The sequence below is a fragment of the Thermobia domestica genome, chromosome 6 (genome assembly GCF_964235325.1).
Source record: "Thermobia domestica chromosome 6, izTheDome1.hap1.1, whole genome shotgun sequence".
NCBI classification, from domain to species: domain Eukaryota; kingdom Metazoa; phylum Arthropoda; class Insecta; order Zygentoma; family Lepismatidae; genus Thermobia; species Thermobia domestica.
This window is the reverse complement of record NC_137459.1, coordinates 135196187-135222371: the sequence shown is the minus strand read 5'-3', so window position 1 is coordinate 135222371 and position 26185 is coordinate 135196187. Positions and strand designations below refer to the sequence as shown.

At 36.0% G+C, this 26185-nt stretch overlaps 1 protein-coding gene across 2 annotated transcripts in view; it reads right to left on the bottom strand.

The window, feature by feature from the left end:
• Window positions 1-26185, bottom strand: part of LOC145688234 (ankyrin repeat domain-containing protein 16-like) — a 324431-nt gene that overhangs the window by 64615 nt on the left and 233631 nt on the right. For both annotated transcript variants that reach the window (XM_081762148.1, XM_081762149.1), the window contains exon 5: window positions 22897-23283. In XM_081762148.1, coding sequence (XP_081618274.1) covers window positions 22897-23283 — 387 coding nt within the window. The remainder of the gene's footprint in view (window positions 1-22896; window positions 23284-26185) is intronic.

The following is a 26185-nucleotide window of genomic DNA, read 5'->3' as shown; positions in this document are numbered from 1 at the left end:
ATGTACATACTGTATGATATCGGTTCCTACGGGCGGTGCGTTGAATTGAACTTCGAGCATTCTGCCCTCGATGTTAAATCGTCTATAATGGCGAGTGATTTCATTGCGAACAGTAAAACCCGATTCGGCCATGGTTAGAAAAGGAGAAAACAAACAAACAGGTACGGTAAAACAAATATGTAATGGGAAAAAAGGAATTGAGCAGCGTGAATTTACTACAAAAGAAAAGAAGAAAGAAAAATCTTAATCACCTGATAAACAGAAAATCATAACATTCATGATAAATTCTTAACTAAGCAATTCATGTAAAGGTCCTGAGTTTGATTCCCTGGCGGTGACGTTCAGAATCTCATTATGAAAGCACGTGTACTAGAAATCAAAGTTTTTTTAAAAAATAATTATGTTACTGAAATGAGTGTTTTATTGCTGTCAAACTCGAGAGCATTACATCACCATGTAACTGACCTACCATTCTATAGTGATAAAAAGAATGCATGAAATGAATGAATGTTTCATCAGTGCTGAGATGTTAGAAAGCACGCGTAAGCATTTTTTCTACCCACAACGACCTTTAAATGATGCGTTTGCAAGTTGAAGAGACTCATCAAACATTAACGATACACATACGTAATTGTCGAAACAAAATCTGTATAGCGTATTTTTTTTATTATTATTGTGACTAAGCGGTTAGAGTACATGGTTCGGACGTGGAAGGTCCTGGTTCAAGCCTCGGTGGGTTTGCTTTCCACGTCGGGGCATGTCAAGCCTTTTCTGTAATTTAATATTCTCACGCGTTATCATACATTCTTTTCAAAACTAAGCTAAATGGTTGACGTGCACCCCTCATAATACATAAACATACATAAATCGTCTATAATGACGAGTGATTTCATTGCGAACAGTAAAACCCGATTGGACCATGATTAAAAAATGAAAACAACAAACAGGTACGGTAAAACAAATATGTAATGGGAAAAAAGGAATTCAGCAGCGTGAATTTGAGTTGATTTTTTGATTTTTTAGTTTAGCGTCCCTTTCAGCAGCGAGGCTATATGAGACGTGGACCTACTGATTAACGTGGAATCCGAACCACATGAGCTCCCCGCCGGGAATCGAACCCTGGTCTCCCACGCCAAAGGCGCGTATGCTAACCGCTTAGTCCAGGAAATCATAACATTCATGATAAATTCTTAACTAAGCAATTCATGTAAAGGTCCTGAGTTTGATTCCTGGCGGTGACGTTCAGAATCTCATTATGAAAGCACATGTACTAGAAATCAAAGTTTTTTTAAATAATTATGTTACTGAAATGAGTGTTTTATTGCTGTCAAACTCGAAACCATTACATCAGCATGTAACTGACCTACCATTCTATAGTGATAAAAAGAATGCATGAATGAATGAATGTTTCAACAGTACTGAGATGTGATAAAGCACGCGTAAGCATTTTTTTTCCCACTCACAACGACCTTTAAATGATACGTTTGCAAGTTGAAGAGATTCATCAAACATTAACGTTACACATACGTAATTGTCAAACAAAATCTGTATAGCGTATTTTTTTATTATTGTGACTAAGCGGTTAGCGTACATGCTTCTAACGTGGAAGGTCCTGGTTCAATCCTCGGTGGGTTTGCTTTCACACATCGGATCGCTGTCAAGTCTTTTCTGAAATTTAATATTCTCATGCGTTATCATACATTCTTTTCAAAACTAAGCTAAATGGTTGACGTACACGCCTCTGGCCCTGGTTCAATCTCGGGCGGTTGCTCGAATATCACGTTAAACTGAAGGGACGCTAATGCTTTCAAAGGGTATCGAACCATATTATTCTCAGACATAGTTTCTGAAATTTTGTAATGCATTCTTTTCAAAACTAAGCGCACACATTTTTCTGGCCATGGTTCAATTCCCGACGGGTGCTCGCTGAAGGGACGCTAAACCATATCGTTTATCGTGCTTACTTCTAATGTGTGGGGTTCCTGATTCGTACTCCCACTTTCCCATTCCACTAATTTCTTCATAGTCTAAATATTTCGTACTAAAAGTAAAACAGTGTATTGGTGATCCACCCCCACAAATATAAAATAAAAATGATTTTCGAATCTTGTGTGAAAAATAAAATCTCACTGAACTTACCTCAAATTCAATGAACACAAAGTCGGTGCAGTAAAGCTTAAATGAAGACACTTCTAAAAAAGCAGATCTTCTTCACACGATAGTTGAGAGCGATGTAGGATTTGAAAAATGAAATTTAGATTTTTATTTAGGTCGTTGTGAAAACGATGTCACCGTCAGCCAATCAGAAACGAGGAAATTTATAAAATGACATCACAACGAACCAATCAAAACGCTCGCTGCTTTTGTCATGAATCACGAACCAAAACGATGTGTAACAATCGATCGTGACGTCATTCACGTTTCTCAATAGTTACAACATCTAGTATCGCAATTCCGATGCCAATTCCCTTCTGCCAGGATCATGTCACTACTTGTCGTAACTGTGACGACATTTCATTTTCCTCATATTCCATACGAGAATGTCAATGTTTGCTTTTTTTCCATGAATCATGCTGACACGTTCGTAGTAAAACTAAAGTAATGCGATCCGCTGACGTTTGCATTTTTTCAATCATATGTGCTTCTATGTCGTCACACAAAGAAGTCTATCAGCATTTTATTTTAATCCACGAACGAAAGCGTTACACTGTCAGATTTATTTTCTTAAAGTGTATGTGTATCCTTTTCAAGAACCATGGTTCGAAACCCACCAAGCATGATTAAATCCGAATTCATTCATAGCTAAGCGGTTAGGATACACATCTTTGGTTTGAAAGACCTGAGTTCGATTCCTGGAGAAACATTTCTTAGGATTTTTCTAAAACTTGGTTTCAATTTCTAGTTCGAAAATTTTAAAAGTTTAGTTCGATAAAAAGTTTGATTTGAGAAGTGTTACACTGTCAGATTTATTTTCTTAAAGTATATGTGTATCCTTTTCAAGGACCATGGTTCGAAACCCACCAAGATCGATTAAAACCGAATTCATTTAAGCGGTTAGCATACACATCTTTGGTTTGAAAGACCTGAGTTCGATTCCTGAAAAAACATTTCTTAGGATTTTTTCTTAAACTTGGTTTCAATTTCTAGTTCGAAAATTTTAAAAGTTTAGTTCGATAAAAAGTTTGATTTGAAAATTTTTAGATGTGATTTACATCTTTAGTTCGAAACTTTTGTTTTTAAAAATGTTTTAGTTTGACAAAATTTTGTTTCAATTTTTTTTTTAGTTCGAAATTTTTTTTGGGTTCGAAAATTTTTTGTTTGAAACTTTTTTGTTTCAAAATTTTTTAGTTCGAAATTTTTTTTTGGGTTCGAAAATTTTTTGTTTGAAACTTTTTTGTTTCAAAATTTTTTGTTTGAAAATTTTTGTTTAAAATTTTTTTTAGTTTTGAATTTTTTTTAGTTCGAAAAATTTTTTAGTTTAAAATTTCTTGTACTCTGCGGAACCGTTTCGAAAAGAATCGGAGCAGTTTAGATAAGAAAAATCTGGCAACACTGTTTCCATTAATGAAGCGCTTACTGAGCAATAAATCGCTTAAACTCACAAGAATGTGTTATAAGAAATCTACAAGCAACACCCCTCTTTCACCATTGTTACTTCCAGAGACATAGGCTACTAATTCAAGGACAGGATCTCCATCAAGGTAAGAAAGCTGGTAATCATCTTATCTACCAAAGAGAACGATAATATTTAATGTAAACTTCAGTACAATATCATGATACCAAAAAAGGATTATTTAAGGATGTGGTTGAACCCTCCATGGGAACTTTAAGGATACCCATTAAAAAAAAAAATCCAGGTCTAGGGTGATCACCGACATATTGCTCTATATTTCACTCATGGGGTGTGTGGCGGGTCTAAGATCACGTGACCTCTGTCGGCCAATCAGAATCGAGGTACCAAAACACTCATCTTACTCGTAAAAAAAGGAAACGAATTTCAAAAGTCACAGGGCTTAAGATCACGTGACCTCTAGCATCGTGGTACCAAAGAATTCATCTTACCCGTAAAAGGGAACGAATTTCAAATATCGCAGGGTCTAAGATCATGTGACATTTGTCAACCAATCATAAACACTCATCTTACCCGTAAAAGGGAACAAATTTCAAAAATCCAGGGTGAGGTCGGGGTGACTCATGACGTCATACCACGTGACCTGGAAAGTTTGAATTTCCCGCGTGGGCGGGGCCTAACGTCACGTGACCTCTCTCAGCCAATCAGAATCGAGGTACCAAAGCACTCATCTTAGCCGTAAAAGGGAACGAAGTTCAAAAATCCTGGTCATAAAAGAGAGTGAGGATGAGTCATTCGCGCAAACGCGGGCCACTACTACTACAATGACACTTTCGATGCCGTGGGCCCCAACATGGGGAGGAGAGGGAACATATAAAATAATCGAAAATGACCAATATCAAGGAGCGCTTTAGTAATAGTAAAAAGTGACTGACTAACGAAACATATTACTAGTTTTTCTTAATTTAACCCAGTAAAGCGGGTAATTGATGCTAGTATCAAATATAACAAAATGTCTCAAAACCAAAATCACAGCTGGAATTGATGAAATCTCAGACAATTTATTAAAAAAATGTTGTCATCAGGTAAAAAAAAAACTTTGGCAATTGGGAAACGTATTTGCAAAAGAGTACCTTGAAAAGTTTAAAATTGCGGAAGTTAAGTCCTTGTTTAAAAAAAGGTGATAAACAAAACATAAATAACTACAAACCAATATCTCTCCTACCTATCCTTGGGTAAGTTTTAGAAAAAAATATGTATAACAGAGTAATCAATTTTGTAGTAGTATCGTCATCCGCAAAAAAAAGTTCGCATATACTGTAACTTCCACATTTTCATTAATAACTCAGTTTTCTTAATATATCGCTTCTTTGTGCTTTCCTTAACAAAGCAGTGTAGTAATGAATAATTATTTATGATTTTTGTGAAAAAATAAAGCAAAATAAGAAAATTATAAGCAAAAACCTGTGATTGTTATGAAACTTTAGTCTGTCAGATAATTACGCGAAGAATATCCCGAGGGAAATTCACTCCATACAGTGCACAGGTATTAGGAGCACTCACAAATACGTAAAATTGAAGGAACAGAAAATAATGTATTTTTGAGATGAACATACAATTCACACTTCACGTGAAGTTCCAATATGGGAAATCAATCAATATCTTCAGTTGAAATTACTGAAAAAAACAGAAAATGGCTATTTAAAACTCCAAGTGTAAACCTGCGCTTGGAGCGAGTCTATTTCTAATATCAGAACGCGTTATTTCGTAACATGCCTGCGTGGCCAAGCGGGTTTAGCAATGCTGTTGAAATTCTAGAACCGAAGGGTGGCAGTTCGAGCCTGAGTGCGGAACGCTTTTTTTTCAACATAGTGAAATATTTTTTAAAATGTCTAGTTTGAAGTGCTTAAAAACACAAGACCAGATGAACAATCACTTTTCAAAGCTCAGTCACATTTATTCACTATGTTCATCAATTAGGCTATATACGAAGACACTAAAATGTGGAAGGTTAACTATCCTTATTAACGTTAATACCACATCCGTTATAATGAGAACAGATTTGTGATCTGAATACCAACCTTAAACCATACGTCCAAAATGAAAATTATTCATGTTCTTGATACCTATTGCAACACTGAGTTGTAATATAGAGAGTGAGAGTGCAAAAGAGAGATAAAATACTGTATACAGGGTGCGGAAAAATTCCCGGAACGGTCCAATATCTCGCGAAGTATAAATATCACCAAAACAAAAATAACACATGTTAAATAGTTTTAAAGAAGCTATCCAATGATAGAAAACACAATCACCTATCCCTACCTCCTTGGGGACTACGGGGGATAACTTTAAAATTTTAAATGGGAACCCCTATTTCTTATTTCATATGTGGATTCTCCAGAAAAAGTGATAGTGATTTGATCAAAAATTGAAAACAGTGTGTGCGAAGATGAAGTTACATGGAATACAATATCGATAATTGTTTTGCAAAGTAGCTTTATGAAGTAGTTCTTAGTAGTAGGGTTATTTACAACAAAAATAAGCCATTTTTGTCACCATTTGTATTTTCTTGCAAATTAATAAATATGGACAAATGCATTATTTTATGAAAGTTAAAATGTATGAATTCGTTATGTGGGTAAAAAAATCACATGAAAATTTTACTCTGCGTGGAAATCGAGCTCATGACCTTTCATGCCGCAGTCCCGTACGCTAACCGCATGGCCCAGAGCTCGACACTGAGAGGCCACATTTTCATAAAGATTTGCCGCCTCCATTTTTTATGTGTCGATTCAAGTGCTATTCGCGAAGGCACTGTTTTCAATTTTGGGTCAAATCACTGTTACTTATTCTGAAGAATCCAAATGTGCAACAAAATATGGGGATTTCCATTTAACATTTTAAAGTTACCCCCCGTGTGGGAATGGAGGGTTGCGTTTGGTATCATTGGATAGATTTTTCAAAACTGTTTAACACGTGTTATTTTTGTTTTGCTGATCTGTATATTTCGCGAGATATTGGACCGTTCCGGGACTTTCCCCGCACCCTGTATAAGCTTGTATTTTTAATTAAAACAGTTAGTGTAAATCATAATCTGGATTTTTATAAAGTAAATGAAACAATCATATAGAAAATGTATACAGTTTAAAATTGAATTAAATTGCAATTCCAGAATCTGTAACATTATACATTTCTTATTTATTTACATCGAATGTTAACTTATTGTATAGTTTATAGCATGAGTATCAGCTGATATGTAACACAAAATTATCTATAAATTTAATTTAAATAATAATAAATGATATTTGTTCAGCAGTTTTTATAATAATGATTCATTTAGGTAAGAATCCCAAGAATGGTGGAAGACCTCCTAAAGATAAAAGACTAGTAAAAATAGCTAATTTTGTTGTTACGACAATTTTATTAGAAAAAGTTTGGTTAATATGAAATATTTTGTTTATTGCGAAAAGAGTGACTGCTATTATTGAAAGTAAGGCATAAAATAAGAAGTAGAGGGATCATACTATATCACTTAATAGAAGGGCTATAAGTATTCAGCCAGTATGATTAATAGATGAAAATGCTATAATTTTACGTAGTGATGTTTGATTTAAATCTCCAATTGAACCTACTATAAGAACTATAAGAACAGTTGCTATAAGAACAAGTTTATGAAAATGAACTGTATAATAATGGTTGTATTTGAAACAGAGTTTGCGTAATGGAGTAAATATTTACACCGCCAGCTTTGCAATACTGTGCGGTTTAAATTGTCAATCTCATCAATTTTACTTATTTCGTTTGGGTCTAGGAAAATTCGGTGTAGGAAAATTCGGTGTAAGAAAATTCGGTGTAAGAAAACTCGGTGTAGGAAAATTCGGTGTACAGAAAATTCGGTGTGGGGAAATTTTGGTGTAAGGTAGATTCGGTGTAATACATATTGAATATTACCACTTACGATAATTTACGACATTTCATATTGTGAAAACGAAAACCATATAATGTAACGAATAAAATGTTATTACCTATTTCAAGAAAAGCAAAATTTATTTTTCTGCCTTGAGTCCAATACCTCTTGCATGTCTTTTGTGGGATATTACTATAAACTACTTGTCATCACACAATGAAACTGACACCTTTTGTCAGAAATAAGACAATTACAACTATAAGTTCAGAGAATAGTTATAGGAATAACTAAAAACATCTTTCCTATATAGTACATCATAGAACATACAGGTGATTCTTTTAAAACTCACGGATTTCATTTGGGTCTAGAATTTTTAACTGAAGTCCGATTTTCATGTGGTTTGTGGCAAATGATCAAGGAACGTTGGAAGATTTATGGAACTATGCTTACTGGTTTAAATTCATTTGGGGTAATATCGACCACGCCTCTAGAAAATCAGCAAATATTCGCCACTGTACCGAATTGGAATTAGGTGAGGTGCGGTGTGGAGATTTGTGTTTCTTCGTTAGATGACAACCTCGCGACGGTCAATAAGAAACAGGAAACTGGACCGTTGTATTGAGAATTATGCTGTGCTACTGTACCAATATGATCAGGACACAGTTACAATAATGTACTCTTTGGAGCAACGTGATTTTATCGTTAAAAAGATTTTGGAGACCCGAAACTGTTGTTGCTACGCAAAGGGCAGTTACACGCAACTTTGCCTCACGTTCTGCCCCAAACAGGAATATAATATGGTCACTAGTGAATAAATTGCAGGAAACAGGATCGCTTCTGAGTAAGGCAGGAAAGCATCGGACCCCCTGCGCGGATGTTGTGGAAGATCTCAGTTACCGACTCTTTAAGTCACCCAAGAAATCCCTCTGTCATTTGTAGCGAGAAACCGGCTATTCAACATATGATTTATGTGTGCTACCACTAACACTTAATTTTGGAGGGCGTGGTGGCTCAATGGTAGAGCGTTCACCTCCGATGCTTGGGGTCCCTGGTTCGACCCCAGATCGCGCCGTGTGGACTTTGTGGAGGACAAACACCGTGCTCGTGGGTTTTCTCGGGGTTCTCCCGTTTCCTCCCACTTTCTTCATTCCATCATTTCACTCAATTCTCATAATCACCGTCTCCTTTAGTCTAACCGGCATATCCGTGGGACGTAAAACTTAAAGATTTCATTTCATTTCACTAACACTTAATTTGTATTCTTCAATTTCGCTTCAAATATCCAATATCTCATTCGAACTGTAACGTACAATGGCGAATATTTGCTGTTTTTCTTACGGCCTGCTCGATATTACCCCGGATGAATTTAAACCAGTAAACATAGTTCCATAAATCTCCCATCCTTCCTTGATGATTTGCAACAAACTGCATGAAAACCGGACTTCAGTTAGAAATTCTAGAGCCAAATGAATCTGTGAATTTTGAACATCTGCATATACATATGTAAGATGCAAAAATATATTGATCAAAAAAGTCTTAGTGGAAATGGCAATATAAAGCAGGATGGTTTTATCAGATAATATTTGTACAAATAGTTTACTTCTCCTCCAATCAGACACTTTAGTTTGTTTGCCTTAAGTTAAGGTAAACAAGTACTGCAACCCTATTGATTCCTTATTGACTTCTCCTTCAATCAGGCGTAGATACTTTAGTTGAGGCATTTATTTTTACACCTTTGTGTAACATAAATAAACTATGTCGTTTTTGAAGAATTTAGATTTAAATATTTATTTATAAAATAGAAATAAAATCGTCAGAACATTTTTGAAAAATCTACAATTTTTAACTTTACCCGTCTAGTAACCTGCATTTTTTTTAAGTAGAAAATTCTAGGAGACCTTCCAAAACAGCATAAAAACTTAAGTTTTAAATAAAATATCGATTGGTAGCGATGGTCGCTTCGCTAAACCACACGAACAGACATCAAAAAACAAATTTCTCGTCATGTAAGGGCCATGAAATGTTAAAATCCGTCGAAATCTAGAATTCAAATTATTTCACGATCACAATTTTTCAAAATTTGGTATAGTAGACAGTAAAAGTACCTTCTACACAAAGTTTGAACTTAAAACTAATACGCTCATTTATCCTCAAAGTTGAGTTTTTAATAAATCCTACGGTCTACTACAACGAATCTTTCTTTACACCGAACATTCCCCACACCGAGTTTTCCGTACACCGAATTTTCTGTACACCGAATTTTCCTACACCGAGTTTTCTTACACCGAATTTTCTTACACCGAATTTTCCTACACCGAAATTTCCTACACCGAATTTTCCTGCTCCCATTTCGTTTGAATGTTTATGGAATTTAGTATAGCATTATGAAACATTCAACAACTGATCTAGTAGTGAAACATACTTAATAAGATTACCGCACATTACGGTAGATTCCGAGATCGCTCCCAGCTTTGCGAGCACTTGATAATATATTATTATTATTTCAGATAAAATATTATGTGGAAGAGCTAAATTAAATTAGAAAATGAAATGAAATATTTAACATCCCACTATTACGCCCTTTAGGCGGGAAGGTTCTAGATTGCTGGAGGAGAATTGGAGGAGAATTTGGATTAGTAACCAGTTAGGTTCTTTTCTTTATCAAATCTCAATACACAATTCATATAGTAATGTCGAGCAAGCGATAGCGAGTGAAGGCAGGTTAACCAGGTTGATTGCTTTCTTCATCACCACTCAATTGGTATACGGACCAGTGTTCTAGAATCCTGCTATTTTAGGCTAAGGGAGAAGATAATTAAAGTATGAAAAATGATATAAGAATTGGTGGAATGAGAAAGTGGAAGGAAAAGGAAATGCTTTGAGAAAAGTCACGGACATAATGTTGTCCACCACAAGCTTACTTGAACGGAATAAAATCAGAGACCGCATGCACCAAAGGTAAGCGCTCTACCAGTGAACCATCGCGCCCCATAAATTAAATAAGAAAGATAAGTAGTAGGCATTTTATAATTGAATATTGTATGTAAGAAACTTATTGTCATAAAGATTCTTTCTCTTCAAGCTTTTGTAATTGATGTTGCAAATTGTCCGATGCTTTGCAATGCGGGTCAAAGGAATAAATGCATTTTTTCGGGATAGTATCGTCTGCTCCTTGCTGCTATTGGTGATATAAAAGTAGTGTTGAGTTGATTTTTAGTTTCTTGTTCCTTTTGTTATGTGAATATAGACTAGACCAAAATTTTTTACTGGTGTTCATTTCAGGATCACTCGGTAGCATGTTTTTAGTGGAGAAATGTTACGTGAATATAGATTACACCAAGTCACAAATATTTTGACAAAGATATACATTTTTATTACACAAATAGTTTCTGCTTTTCCTTTTACTGCAAATGTTTGTTTCTAATAGTGATTTTTATTCTTATTGTATCCGTGAATACACATTCAAGACTTTTTTTTAAAAAATAAGTTGTTTAATAAGGCACTGAAAAGTGTTGGATTTTGTAACACTCTAACACTTAAAAACATAATACTGAGTGATCCTAAAATGGACACCAATTATTAATTTTGGTCTAGTCTATATTCACGTAACACTTTCAACAGCGAGGCTATGTGAAACGTGGGCTTACTAATTAACGTGGAATAAAAATAAAAAAGTCTAGTGGCTAGCGCGAGTGTTTTTGGTTCTTGTAGTCTCGGGTTCGATTCCCGGTAAGGGTCGATTCAGGTTAAATTTTCAGGGGAGTTTATGGGAAAAACGTTAAAAAATATAATTGCAAAAGTCTGATGCCAGTGTTTTGTAAGCTATTGACAAAATAATAGAAAGACAGGAAAGAAATTCTCTTGAGAACTGAAAGTGAACAATGTTTTCGCATTTATGCTTAATTTGCTACTAGCGTGACCCATTAAATTGAATATAATATAAATATTAGACACAAAATTCGCTACTTCACGGTTGATAAAATGGTAAATGCTAGGTATTGTTAAACATTAAACGTAACACCTCAATTTTATATCAATAAATAAGTTAAATAAATAAATAACAAGACAGAACAATACTATTAACCTATATTTGCATAGTATATAAATTAAAACACGTTGTTTATCATAACGAAAAATGGCTGAACCGTTTGAAATGAATTTTATTAACATAGTTAACACCTACCTCGGACTGGGTTGTTGTCACGCCATTTTTGTTGAAATGCGTATCCAAACAGAAGAGAGCGGGTTAAAATGTATGCCAAAAATATAATCTCTCACGTTTGTGAGATGAAATATGATACATAAATTCCTTATTTAAAACGAGTGTGCACGTGTCCGACCGTGTTTAGAAATTTCGGTACTAAATGGAGAAGAGGGGCAATTTGTATCGTTTTTGCTCAATATTTAAGAATGATGACATCGAGATTGTGTCTTGTCTTCACAGCAAAACGGATGAAGCACTTAAAATTATCTTTTAAATATACGGTATTTAGCATTTGGTCCAGTCGGATTCATTAACACATATGTCGTAAGAGGAACAGATGGATATAAACACCTTATTTTAAAAAATGTGAGTCCATCTTCCGTTGTCCTTAAAAATCCACTTTTGAGAGGGGAATGGGGCAAGTTCCAAATAAGGCGGTCAATATGTAAAAGTGACGTCGTGTTTGTCTGTCCGATCATCACGGGAAATCAAATCAGCCGTTTGAAATAAATATTTGAATACATTTAGTACTTGGAAGAAAACGGTTAGCTGACGTTCACTAGAAACTTGACAAAACTTCGATACAAATTAGAGGATAGTCAGCTATGCCTAAATCTAATATTGTAGGTGGAAGTGAAAACGACGAACGAAGTAACAGCGGATTAAAATTTAGCATTAGAAGTCATTGAAAAACGGAATGTGATGCGCGAAAACGAGAAAAAAAAGAAAAGGAAAAACGTAACGTTGCCGACGACAACACACTGGATGGTGCTTATTGAAAGACCCATAAACGCTATTCATTAGCTCATTCTTCACGGTTTGGATTGCAAGAAATAAAACTATTTCTTCGTGCTAATACGCCTCTCAAAACGAAATGTTATATTTCTGCAAAATTCGTCTTTCTCACATGACTGGATATTTTTTTAAAAAATTCTATTGTGCTGAAGAAAACAAAACCATACGACAAGCTGTATTTGATCTGAAGACCCCATGATCTTTACTACATGTTGTTATTCATTACATCAGCGAGACGTTGTTTGCAATGACACTGATACATTGAGTGGTTTGTTCGAGAAAGTTGCTTGTCTTGATTTTGTTTACTCTTTAGGTTTTTCGTAGAATACATGAAAAAGAAATACATTTTTCGCTTAGATATCCAGGAATCCTGTTTTAACTGATCAGAAAACAGCAATCTACTGGTGAAATAATATGGGGTAATGTGTAGCATTTTGTTTTCACGCCATCGAGAGCAGCAAGGGGCACATGAATTACATAAAAAGGAAGTGTGTTGTTATGAACTACTAGTATCTTTTTCAAAAAATCTACGTGTTACTTCGTAGCTCAGGGGATAAGTGAGAGATTACAATACACAAGTTCGCACGATCGAGTCTTGTCCACTGCTATTATGTTTTTCTTTTTCATTTTCATTGTTTAACGGTGAAAGTGACGTAGATACATTTTCATTGGCATTCAAAAAAAAAAAAAAAAAGAATGGAAGGGAATACGTGGCCCTGAAAAGGGCTGTTTATATATAAGTGTCTAATAGGAGGTCCAATGACCTTCTACATCGATGACTGCCTGGAGCCTTCTGGGCATGCTTTCGGTTAATCTGCGGAGAAGCGTTCACTACGGGAGACTTCCTCCTAGCTGTTTTCAACGATATCCCATAGTTGATTTTTTGTGGATGGAGGCGGGTTAGGCCAGTTCTCCTTCATCACCCTTTTGACCTCTGCCCATACTGTCTCAATTATATTCATATCGGCTCCACGCGGTGGCCAATCTAGGACCTCTAAATCAGCCTGCTGCGAGAGCCAATTCTGAACTAATTGACACATATGAACCGGAGACCTGTCGTGCTGAAACTGGATTACTCCATCGGGGTAGATAAAACGCACAGATGGCAACATAACATCCCGAAGGATATGTAAATATTGCTCACCTGTAAGACGCCCCTCTACCCTATGGAGTACTCCAAGACACTGTGATGTCATGAAACCCCAAGCAGATACAGATACGCGTCCACAGTGACGTTTGTGGAAAATGGATTATGCCTGGAGCCTCTCGGACGATACACGACTACTGGGCCATTATTTGAAGAAGAAAATGTGCATTCGTCTGTGGAGACAACATGTCTCCAATCACGGTTCACATTCTCTTCCGCAAACTGAAGCCGTCGTCTTATATGCTCTTCCGAGAGGAATTCTTTCACCGCAGCACGACGGGCGTGAAGATTAGCTTCCTTAAGACGCCGTACAGCAGTATCCCGAGAGCCTGGAAAAGCTGATGCGTGCCGAAGTTGTCTGGCGGTCATGTTGGGATTAAGTCGCGCAGCAGCAACAAGCTGCGCATCCTGCTCAGGTGTTGTCACACGACGCCTACCACTACCTCGGCGCCGCATAGTTTCTCCAGTCTCTCGAAAACGCTTTATCCACTTCTGTGCTGTTCTTGGTAAAACTCCACACCTTTCAGCGGTTTGTGCAGCGCAATAGCCTTCTTGCACTAAAGCAAGAACACGCTCTTTTCTATTCTCAGCCATTTCTGACTTCTACCCTTTTCACGAGTTGCACGTTGAATGAGCACCCCTTTTAGTTGAAGCTATTAAACGAAATGCGCAGTTGGTTACTCCAAGAGCTAGTAAGATCGTAGTTTTTATTTGCTAAGAGGCAGAAAACACGTTATTTCGATATATGTTGTTTGACTACAAGGGAGCACTTCACAACTGATTACTGAGTGATAAGATCTGTGGTATTCTGTTCAACTTTCCTTTAGGCAATTTTAAACGTAATAGACAATATTTGTCTGACCTTGTCAGTGCCTGAGGCAGAAGTCAAAATCAATGAAAATGTTTTCAACATAACATTTTCGATTTATGTTTATCTCCTATCCGTTTTTGTTACGATTGCCTCCTTTAGAAATATCAGCTCTCTCTTTTTTTGGCCCCTATAAGGAAATGCTATTGCGGTTTTCCAACGTTCAATATTTTTGGCAAAATTAACACTTTGAAATAAAACTAAACAAGCATATGTTTCACAGACAAAACAATATGTAAAGTTCTACTTTCCAGTTAGGCAACATTCCTTCAAAAAATTGCAACTATAGTTTGCATCTCAAGTAATAGGGTAAATGGGCCAGTAGTCGACCATTTAAGGAGATTTTCAACTTTGTTAAAATATAAAAAAATCATTTTTACTAATAACTTTTACTGCATATGTCATTAGAAAGAACAGTGTTTAAATTTTACGTTTGTGTAGCTCGCATAGGAAATCTTTTATACATAATTACACAGGAAAAAGAAAATACCAGAAACCCTGAAAAAAACAGTAGTCGGCCTATGAAAACCAAAGGTCAGCCATTACTTTAACCAGTACTCAGCCACACTATAGAATTGACTTTTTTAATGGAATTTTAGAGATCAATTCCTCAGTAGCAAATTAAGGGACAAATATATTGCACTCAGAGTTCCTACAAAGAAAAACTACGTGGAAAACCGGCCCGCAACTAGAGGGAGCTAGGGGGCCTGGCCCTCCTAAACTTTTCGTGGCCCCTCCAGACCTCAACACAAAAAACACAATTTAGATATGTGTAAGAGATTTTTAATGACTTGCCCCCCCCATAACATATCTATGCCCCCTCAAACCTCTGTGGCTAGAAGCAGGCCTGGTGGAAAATATATTGCGATACAGGAAAAAAGACTTCTTGTATGATATTTACCATAAACTAAGAAAAATGTGCCTCGGCCTAGAGTAGCCGATTTAAAACTAATATATAGGCCTATTTGTTTGGCCAGTAGTCGACCATTTATATTTACATTGATATTTATATTTAGCTATGACATTAACCCTTTAATATGAAGTTCATTAAGCACATTCAGGACACATAAGCACTTGTTTAGCAGGTTCCTCGTACGATAATACACTGAAGCAGATGCATTTTAAGTGGTACCAGTGATCACAAAAGTGACACCCAATATATTTAAGTGTATCGTTCTCAATATCACTTATGAATTCTTCTTCAGGCCTTAGACGGCATTTCAACAACTTCTTGCGTCTCGTCTTTTTAACTACTAGTGCTACTTGGCTTGACAGTCCTTTTCTTTTTGTTTGACTTAAAATTTTTCCTTTCTTTTGTATTCTCTCCCTTTTTCATTTTAGACATTCCTTTTCTAGTTTTCTTTTCTTTTCATTCTTTATCATCTGATAATTTCTCCATGCTTGGGAGGATACTGCACTTCGAACTTTTTCTCTGGGCACATGTTTGGTAGTTTTGTTTTTAATTGCAGCTAGCCAGAAAAGATGCTAATCAAAGGCAGATGATATGGAAGTATTTTACGAAGGTTTTCTTTGAATTTCTTTTGAGATCATATGGAGTTATTTCTGGCTCTACTGAATGTAGAAACAGAAGCAAACCTTTCACCTTGCGTCGCTTCAGTACAAGATGCCATAACGAATATGTTGTTTTCCTGGTTTGAGTCAGACGTAACGTCTATTTCTGATATCGAAGATATATTTGTAGGCTCTAGACGGCCAATTGCTAAAGTTTGGTATGTTCCAGGACTAAGATATCGAGCATTTCACTAGCAAGTATCTACTGATAGCAGATCGATCCTCTTCGGACAGAACAATAGCCTTATATGTGTTCATTAGTGTAGAATAAAAAGACTCTTTGGATAGAGTATCCTCAACGCACCTGATTGCAAAAACATCTGACACTGAGTCTATTCCAGTAGATGTCTTTGGACTGGTTGAAAGAAACGCTAAATCACGCGTTCTTAAACTGTTAGACATATTTTCCTCACGCTCATAGTAAGTTAGAATGTAAATATTTATGATTATTCTGTATTGTTTCGGCAATCAGGCAACTCTAGGAACAGAGCAGATAAGAACAGATAATAATAATAATAATAACAATAATAATAATAACAATAATAATAATAGTTGAAGAGCAATTGCAGCCTTGGAATTAAAAACGTGCAGAAACGCGACATTGTGCGGAGTAATTTAAAAAAATAAATCAATTAGATATGGATAACCCTTACTTCCTCATAGCTACCTTAGATTAAAAGACTAAGCTATGATCAGGGTCAAGGGCGTCGATCCTGCTAGGGCCGGGGGGCCCGGGCCCCCAAAGCTTATGTAGGGCGTATGCTTAGGGTAAAATAAATACTCATTAGCTGTCCTTTTTAAATTTTAGAGAAATAATTCAGACCAGCCATAAATCCTTAACCTTTTTTCCCTCAGTTCTAGAAAAATACAAGAATTGAAATGGTTACAATACCAGACTGATATTAAAGTACGGGACAAAAATAAACTACCAACATCGTCATAAGTTTTAATGGCATTTTCGATCGTTTAATTTTGTCCCGTACTTTATAACTGTATTATACTTGTATGATGCAATTAGTGACATCATAACAGTTACTTTTTCATTAAATCGTTAGAAAAGTCTTCTACGTATTAGTTAAGTGTCTTAGTTGTATGTCATGTGTCATTTAAATTGAATGAATGATAAGTGGATGACTACTGGAGTATATGTATCCAGTAGTCGTCCGTTGAAAGTAATGGGGGGCTGACCATTGGAAATTGAAGTGAAGAGTCATTTCCAGTAGTCAGCCCCTAATGGCTGACTACCGGAAAACGTTATCAAAAATGCAACTTGTAGTCAGCCCCCCTTATTTCTACGCAATATCTTGTTTTGTATCATAAACCACGAATTTTTGATAATCTACGATACATTCATGCGTAGAAGAAAGCAATAACTCGTACTATTTTACAATAATATAATTTTAACTTAACTTTGAAGTAAAGCTTCTTCCTTATTTTTTATTAACAAAATGCGCACTTTGCTCACTTGCATCAGCAGACCTCAAATGATAATTTTTCTTTTCTGCCACGAGGAGTCACACCAGGCCAGAACAAATGAGGTTGAATACTGGAGCTCTGATTTAAGTTGTAGTTGATTATTTGTTTGATAACAAGCTACTGTATGTTTATTTAATATGCTTTTTACTGAAAAATGGCTGACTACTGGAGACGGCTGACTTTAGGTACACTTACCCTCCTAACTAACTAACTAATTCTATGGCCTATGGAACCCGGAGGTTCAATGCCGCATTCACAAAAGCTCTCCACTGACTTCTATCCTTAGCTAACTGGATCCAGTTTCTACTTTGTATTCCTATTTCTGCGAGATCCATCTTAATATTGTCCTCCCATCTGCGCCTAGGTCTTCCTAATTATAAGCTCAAGTAATATGTAACATAATAATAACAATAATAATAATAATAATAATATCTTAGTATCAAACTTTAAGCGATTTTTATATGATGCATATATTCATGAAAATAGTCACTACTTGTTATGTACTCATTTGGTGTTCCCCTAGGGTTACTAGGAATTGAAATCAGGATCTCTGACTGTGCAGTCCAGTATGCTAACTGTATGACCACAGAGCACGGATCTGACAAAAAACATTTTCATAACGTTTTGCTACCCCTCCTTTTCCCGTATCGATTAAAGTGCCATCCGTGAAGGAATTGTTTTTAATTCTGGGTGAAATCAGTCACTTTTTTTCTGGAGAATCGAAATGTCCAATAAGAAATGGGGGTTCCACTTTAAAATTTTAAAGTTGCCCCTACCGCCAAAGGGAATGGGGATAGCGGATTTTGTTTGGTATAATTGAACTATACATATAAAGCAGAAACATATATTCTCATTTTGGGCGTGTGTTTTCAATTTGATATTAACTTAGAAATCTATTTGAACTTTGGTAGTGCTAGCATTTCCATAGCGTCATCTTCGTATACAAACAGATGATGAATAAAAGTGACAGAGGTTTGAAAGCTGACAGTTTATCTGATTTTGTTTTTATAACCAATTCAAATGTTAAAAATGTAACGTTGTATTTAGAAAAAATAAAATATCCTTATATTGAAAGAAAACCGGACTGGGAACCGAACCGTCAATCATTACTGTAATTTCAAGCACCTCGCTAAACCCACTTATTTTCTTCTTAATTTACGTCGTGAAAGGCGGCCCCGAAGTTCACTTACCAAAGTCTACTTTCCCCTTATCAGTACTTTCTGTATATTTCCTACTCGGTTATACACGTTTTACAGTAACCTTGAATGATAGGGACACAAACACAGACACGTCGAGAACATTTAAAATTCCAAAAGTTCTCCCACCGGGAATCAAACCCGCTACCCTGTACACCACAGACACACATGCTAGCCACTAGACCACACAGCAAAGTTATAAAGCCAGCGCGTTTTAATAATTCTACTGGAAATGCACGAGATATGCACTTGTAATACATTGAGTGATTTATTCGAGAGAGGCAAAGCACTTTACTTTGAATTCATTTCTTGGTTTCGTTTCTACTGTGTTTATTCTTTGTATTTTTCGTACACTACTTGAAAAAGCAAGTACATTTTTCGCTACGGTGTCCAGAAGTACTATTTTAACTGATCATAAAACAGAAATCTTTCGGTGAAATAATATGGGGTAATGTGTGCTATTCTAGTTTCATACCGAGTTCCTTCGTAGCTAAGCGGTTAGCATACGCACCTTTGACGTAAGAGACCCGGTTCGATTCCCGGTGTGAGCTCATGTAGTTCGGATTTCACGCTAATCAGTAGGTAAACGTCTCATATAGCCTCGATGCTGAAAGGGATGTTAAAATCAACTCAACATTATTTTATACCATCAATTGATGCAAAAGGTAGACGATACTATCCTGCTAAAAACATGCATTTATTTCTTTGGCACATATTACAAAGCATCGGACTATTTGCGACACTTCAAGAAAAAGATGCTTTATGAATATTAAGTCGCTTCAAGAGTTCAAATCGCTTTGTAAAAATCCAGATTATGAATTGCAATAACTTTTTACGTTGTAATTAAAATTACAGCATATATTGTTTTCTATCTCTCTCACATACTTTCTCTCTCTCTCTTTCTTTCTCTATATATACACACCTGTATATTACAATAGGTATCAGAACATGAATAATTTTCATTTTGGACGTGTGATTTAAGGTTGGTATTCAAATCAGAAAGTTGTTCCCATTATAGCAATGTTAACGTTCCTCATTTTAGCGTCTTCGTATATAAATGATGACAGGGTGAACAAATGTAACAGGCTTTGAAACGTGATAGTTCATCTGATTTTTTTTTTCAAGCACTTCAAAGCAGAACTTTATATTTAAAGAAATGTTTCCATATGTTGAAAAAAATCAAAACTGCCGGGAGGCAGATTCGAACTGCCGCCCTCCGATGCTAGACTTTCAAGAACACTACTAAACACGCTTGACCACCGAGAAAATTCATGAAAGAATATGCTGTAATAATGCTCATATATCGCTCCAAGCGCACGTTCACACCTGAAGTTTTAAATAGTCATTTTCTCCCTATATCAGTAATTTCAACTGAAGATATTGACTGATTTTGCATATTGGAACTGTGCATGAAGTGTGAATTGCATATTAAACGCAGAAATACGTAGTTGACTCTTCAGTTCATGTTTCTGTTCAATAGCTTCACATGTTAGTGAGTGTTTCCTAATACCTGTGTCATTTTCCCTCTTTTTTTCCTACGGGATATTCTTCGTGAAATTATTTGACACACTAAGGTTTCATAAGATTAAAGGTTTTTTGCTTATAATTTTCTTATTTTGCTTTATTTTTCTCTAAAATAATAAATAATTATGCATTATTACACTGCTTTGTTAAGGAAAGCACAAAGAAGCGATAATATAGTCAGAAAAGCGAGTTATTAATGAAAATGTGGAAGTTACAGTATATGCAAACTTTTTTTTTTTTTTTTTTTTTTTTTTTTTTTTTTTTTTTTTTTTTGCGGATGAGGATACTTCAGCTTGTAGTAATCAATTCAATACACCAGTAAATTTCCGAGAAAATTGTATATGAATTTGACCTATTCCCTATTGTACCTATTCCAATTTGAAAAATTGAAAGTTGAATCCAATACAGTGGATCGAAGATGGCGGCCGGGGTGGGTAACATGTGTCAGTGAAGCAGTACTTGATCCAATTTGTTTTGCATATGCCTACATGCATGTCCAGTTATATCTAAAGAAACCAAAAGCAATTTTGTGTTCGAGCGTTATAGTAGTGTATGATTGAATTTTGGATATATGGAAGCCCATAAATATGCAAATTACCGGTATGGGCAACTAAAATTAGTAAAATACGCGTGGGCCGCAGAAAACTTTGCATTTTAATCAATTTTACACAAATCACGTGAGGACACTTCGCGAATGTACCTTGTAAGTAAAATACTCATTAACTTATTACACTAGGTATGCAATATGTTACACTGGATATGCAAACTTCAAATAATTGAAATAATAATTCCATCTTGATGAACTCTAATGGGTATACCACATTTCTTGACTTAATGTAGACAAACTGAAAATTCACTGTTTCCGGAGACAAACTTGAAAGACAAAATTATTCTAATTCTACTTACACGGGAGTGTCCCACAAGTTGTCGCTAATATCTGATTGCCACACAGCACATCTGATAGAGTAACATGAGAAATGAAAATGAGCAAAATTTAAGGTGCTATGGACCAGAAGGATAGGAGCTACGGGGATTCAAAATTTGAATAGCCAAAGAATTATATCATGGAATTATGTACGTTTAAAGTAAATATCTTGAAAACCGTTAAGGCAATAAAAATAAAAGTTACACAATATAATGAGAACAAAATGTCCTATCAAAAAACACAAACAGAGTTGCCATAGGGGAAGCAGTGTTGCCAACTTGCAATAAAATATTTTGTTTGAAATAGCACCATATCTACAAGTGTGCACAGATTTAAAATGCACTATTATCGGTAAACATAACAGTGAAGTGTAGTGGTACAGTGTTGCACACTATTGGAGCTACGTGTGCCGAAAATGTACAATGGAGAAGTCTGACATGTGGCAACAGATGGTAATAAAGGTATCTGGGACTCATACTGTGAATTTAGTTCAAATGCATAACACAGATAGTATAACATAACAAAATGTTAGCATTATCATAAAATATTGAAGCATTTGAAAAACAAAATTGAATGATGCCATTTTTACGTCCTGGGTCAGCTTCGAAGCTACATAGGAATGCAAAGTGGGATCCGAATCACTATGAAAGAGAAAGATAACAATAAAATGTAAGTTGAAAAGTACAACAAAAACATGTCCAAGGCGGGATTGGAACCCGCGATACTTAATATGTCGGTTGTCTAGCCTTCTAGACCACACCGCTATCCGGTTCGATTAAAAACGAAATAAGGTCGTAATAAAATAATCATATTTCCAATTTGAATATGGTAATATTACAGTGTACAAACATAATCATAAGGTATGTACGAGAGGAAGTAAAAGAATATGTCACTTAACACGAAAGACACAAACTAAGAAAGTACTCTTCCAAATATTGATACGACAACCTGAAGAACCACTTTACGGAATTAGAAAACACAAATGTTTCTTTCCTCGCGTGTATCATTTTGTTTTCGCGAGTTGTCTGCTTATTCATCGGGGCTACAGAAGTATATTGCAAAATTCTTATTTTTTTTCTAATGCATTCCTTTATTACCCTTTGTTCCCACATATCACACTTCTCCATTGTACATTTTCAGCACATGTAGCTCCAATAGTGTGCAACACTGTATCACTACACTTCACCGTTATGTTCAGTGATAATAGTGCATTTTAAATCTCTGCACACTTGTGTATGGTGCTATTTCAAACAAAATATTGTGTTGCGAGTTGGCAACACTGCTTCACCTATGGCAACACTGTTTGTGGTTTTCGATAGAGCATTTTGTTCTTATTATATTGTGAAAATTCTGTTTTGATTGCTTTAACGGGTTTCAAGATATTCACTTTAAACGTACATAATTCCATGATATAATTCTTTGGCTATTCAAATTTTGAATCCACGTAGCTCCTATACTTCTGGTCCATAGCACTTTAAATTTTGCACATATTCATTTCTCATGATGCTCTATCAGATGTGCTGTGTGGCAATCAGATATTAGCGACAACTTGTGGGACCCTCCCGTGTTAGAAAAGTGAGGAGCATATGGAAATTTAAGTTGATGTGCTTTATATTCTTTGCTACACAGTATTTAACTGGATTAGTTAAATATATTTAAAAAAAGAAAAGAAAGAAAAACAGAAAATATTGAACACCTTCGCTTATCTTACCTTTACGTCCCTTATTGTCCTCTGCGTTTGGGTCAGCACCAAGATTTAGCAAACATCTGACAGTTTCTGTTTGATTTTCTCGAGCTGCACAATGTAAAGGAGTAACTCCATCGAAGGTACGAGAATTGGGATCAAAACCACACTCCTCAATTAAATATTTAACAGTGTTTATTTGGCCAGCTTGAGATGCTACATGCAGACAATTGCGACCCATATTATCAACAGCAACGACTGAACCACCGTGCTGTTTCAGAAGTTTGATCATGTCAATATCACCAATTCTAGCAGCCTCCATGACAGGAGTAGTACCACACGAATCGGCTCGATTTAGATCTACATCGCTTTTTTCTAAGACCAACTTCACTGTCGAATGATGGCCATGGAGTGCTGAAATTACAATCTATTTTTAATCTCCATACGCTTCTAACCCATAAAGTAACAATACATTCCTATTAGGATATATCTAAAAATATTCCACCTCATTGTAGAACTTACTCAACATACGTTAGCATTCAAATTGAGTTATATTGCTTACTATTATTTTTTAAGTAGATAAGTTGATAGGGTGTTAATGAACTATACCGACAAGCTTTAAGAGGCGATTCCTTATATTAAAATTTTATAGTGCATAGTTTCAAAGGTAGGGCTGCCCAAAAGCGTGAAAAAGCTTCATTTCAAGACATGTTAACTTGGATACGAGAAACCGTGGATAGTGGCCAATATCAGCGTAAAGGAAGTCACACAAACGCGATTCGAAAATACATATTTCAGCAATATGCAATATGTGCATAAGAGATTCCCTACAGTGCGTATGACCCAGACATATTCCCAGCAGAATTCCCTTATATGCTCTGAATTCTGATTTCCTGCCGACGTATTAGGTGTTCACTGCTGTCGAGACTTTCCTTTGGTCCAAGGCTGTACACAAGGGGGTGGGCAAGGCCCCCCTCATCAGCTAATGACGTATTTTAAACGAGTAAAAAATTAAACGAAAAATGGAATTAGTTCTTCATTGATACTCTGTTCAGTGGAAGTTTATAATAAGAAACAGAAATGAACGGGTGCGGTTTCTTTCTCTTTTTTTCTTTCTTATTTTACTTGGCGAATTCGCTTCACACAACTTACATGGAACATCCGTAAAGTGTTGCACGCCGATTTCAACGAAATTTTGCAGGTAGATAGATACTAGACACAAAATAAAGTGACCCGTATTTTTTCGTTTCCGCTGAAAAATGGTTTGAAGGGACCTAAGCCCCTCCCGAAGTATTTTCAAAAAAGCTTGAAATCTCTAAAAGAACATGAGCAATTTGCAGAAAAAGGCGTATACACTTACTAGATAGAAAACTAAGGAATACAGCTTTTTTCTTTTGTGTGAAAAAAACGGTTGCAGGGGAAACAGCGGCCCCCATTTAAATATCTCCAAAAATAATGACAAAGGCCAAATTCGACAAAAGAGTACAAGCGATTCCGAGGAAACTACGCATGCAGATACTAGACTTAAAAGTAAGAAATACGTATTTTTTCGTTTCTGCGGAAAAAAGGTTTGAAGGGGCCTAAGCTCCTCCCGAAGTATTTTCAAAAAAGTTGAAATCTCCAAACGAACATGAGCAATTTGCAGAAAAAGGCGTATACACATACTAGATAGAAAATTAAGGAATACGGGTTTTTCTTTTGTGTGAAAAAACGGTTGCAGGGGGAACAGCGGCCCCCATTTAAATATATCCCAAAAAATGACAAAGGCCAAATTCGACAAAAGGGTACAAGCGATTCCGAGGAAACTATGCATGCAGATACTAGACTTAAAAGTAAGAAATACGTACTTTTCGTTTCTGCGGAAAAAAGGTATGAAGGGGCCTAAGCCCCTAACGAATTTTTTTCAAAAAAGCTTGAAATCACCAAAAGAACATGAGCAATTTGCAGAAAAAGGCGTATACACATACTAGATAGAAAATTAAGGAGTACGGAATTTTTCTTTTGTATGAGGAAATGGTTGCAGGGGGAGGAACGGCCTCTATTCAAATATCTCCATAAATAATGACAAAGGCCAAAATCGAAAAAGGGCACAGGCGATTCCAAGAAAACTACGCATGCAGGTACTAGACTTAAAAGTAAGGAAAACGTATTGTTTCGTTTCTGCGGAAAAACGGTATGAAAGGGCCTAAGCCCCTCCCGGAACATTAAAAAAAAAAACTCGAAATCTACGAAAGGACAGGAATAATTTGCAGAAAAAGGCGTATGTACATACTAGATATACAAGTAAAACATACGTATTTGCTATTTTCTGCGCAAAAGCTGTTGCAAGGAGAGCCATATCCCCACTAAATTCATCCAAATAGTTTACAAAGGTCACAATCCACAAATAATCACAAACAATTCGGATGAAAGTATAAAGGCATTTGTTAGACGTGCAATGAAGAAATACATATTGCAAGTACTATCCACCACTTTATATCACAGACCAACAGTTATTTAAGCACAATATCTTACGTAACAAATGCGTCACAATAATGATATTCCACAAAAAATGCTTTAAACAAAGTGATCTCTTACACAAACGACAACGAATTACAGCAACCTGTCCACAAATGTCACATGTCGGAATGTGATTCGTGGAAAAGGAGAACTCTGCTGGGGTCTGAAATTGTGCCGGCTTGTCTGTTGTATAGCCAATGTGATATCACGCGTATTTGATGACATCTGTGTCTTGGAGAGGAGAATTGATTATGTGTCAGAGATTGTAGTTTGATTATGTTATCCCGTAGATGCAAATTAATATCAGACTGTTGTAAGATAACAGTGTCCGAAAAGCGGCACACAAATGTCTTCCATAAGCGAAAAAAGTACACATCTAGTGGTTGCAGCTTCCAAGTTAAACCTTGAGGTATTGTAAGTAGCAGAGTATTTTTCTCTTCCGGTTCAATGGAGTGTAGGGTATTTTCACAATGTCCACTCCAAGCGTCCAATAGAAGAACTGTTTGACGCTGTGTTGTAGGAAAATACACGTGCTCTAGCCAACGACGATAAAGTTCCTTTGTGAGTTTTCTTGATTTTCAGGCGGCAAGAATGTATCTATACAAGGTGTAAAAGAAAGGTCGTTAGAAACTTCGGGAGGTGATTCCTGAAATCAGAACAAGAGAAAAAGTCCTTTGGCACTTTCTCGATTTCAGCTTCGGTTTCGAGATATATGTAGGGTTGTCAACTTGGAATCCTAAACCGACTCCTGGCAATTGAAAATGATCACAAACATGTAGACAAACTTTGGGAGGTAATTCCCGAGATCAAAGCAAGA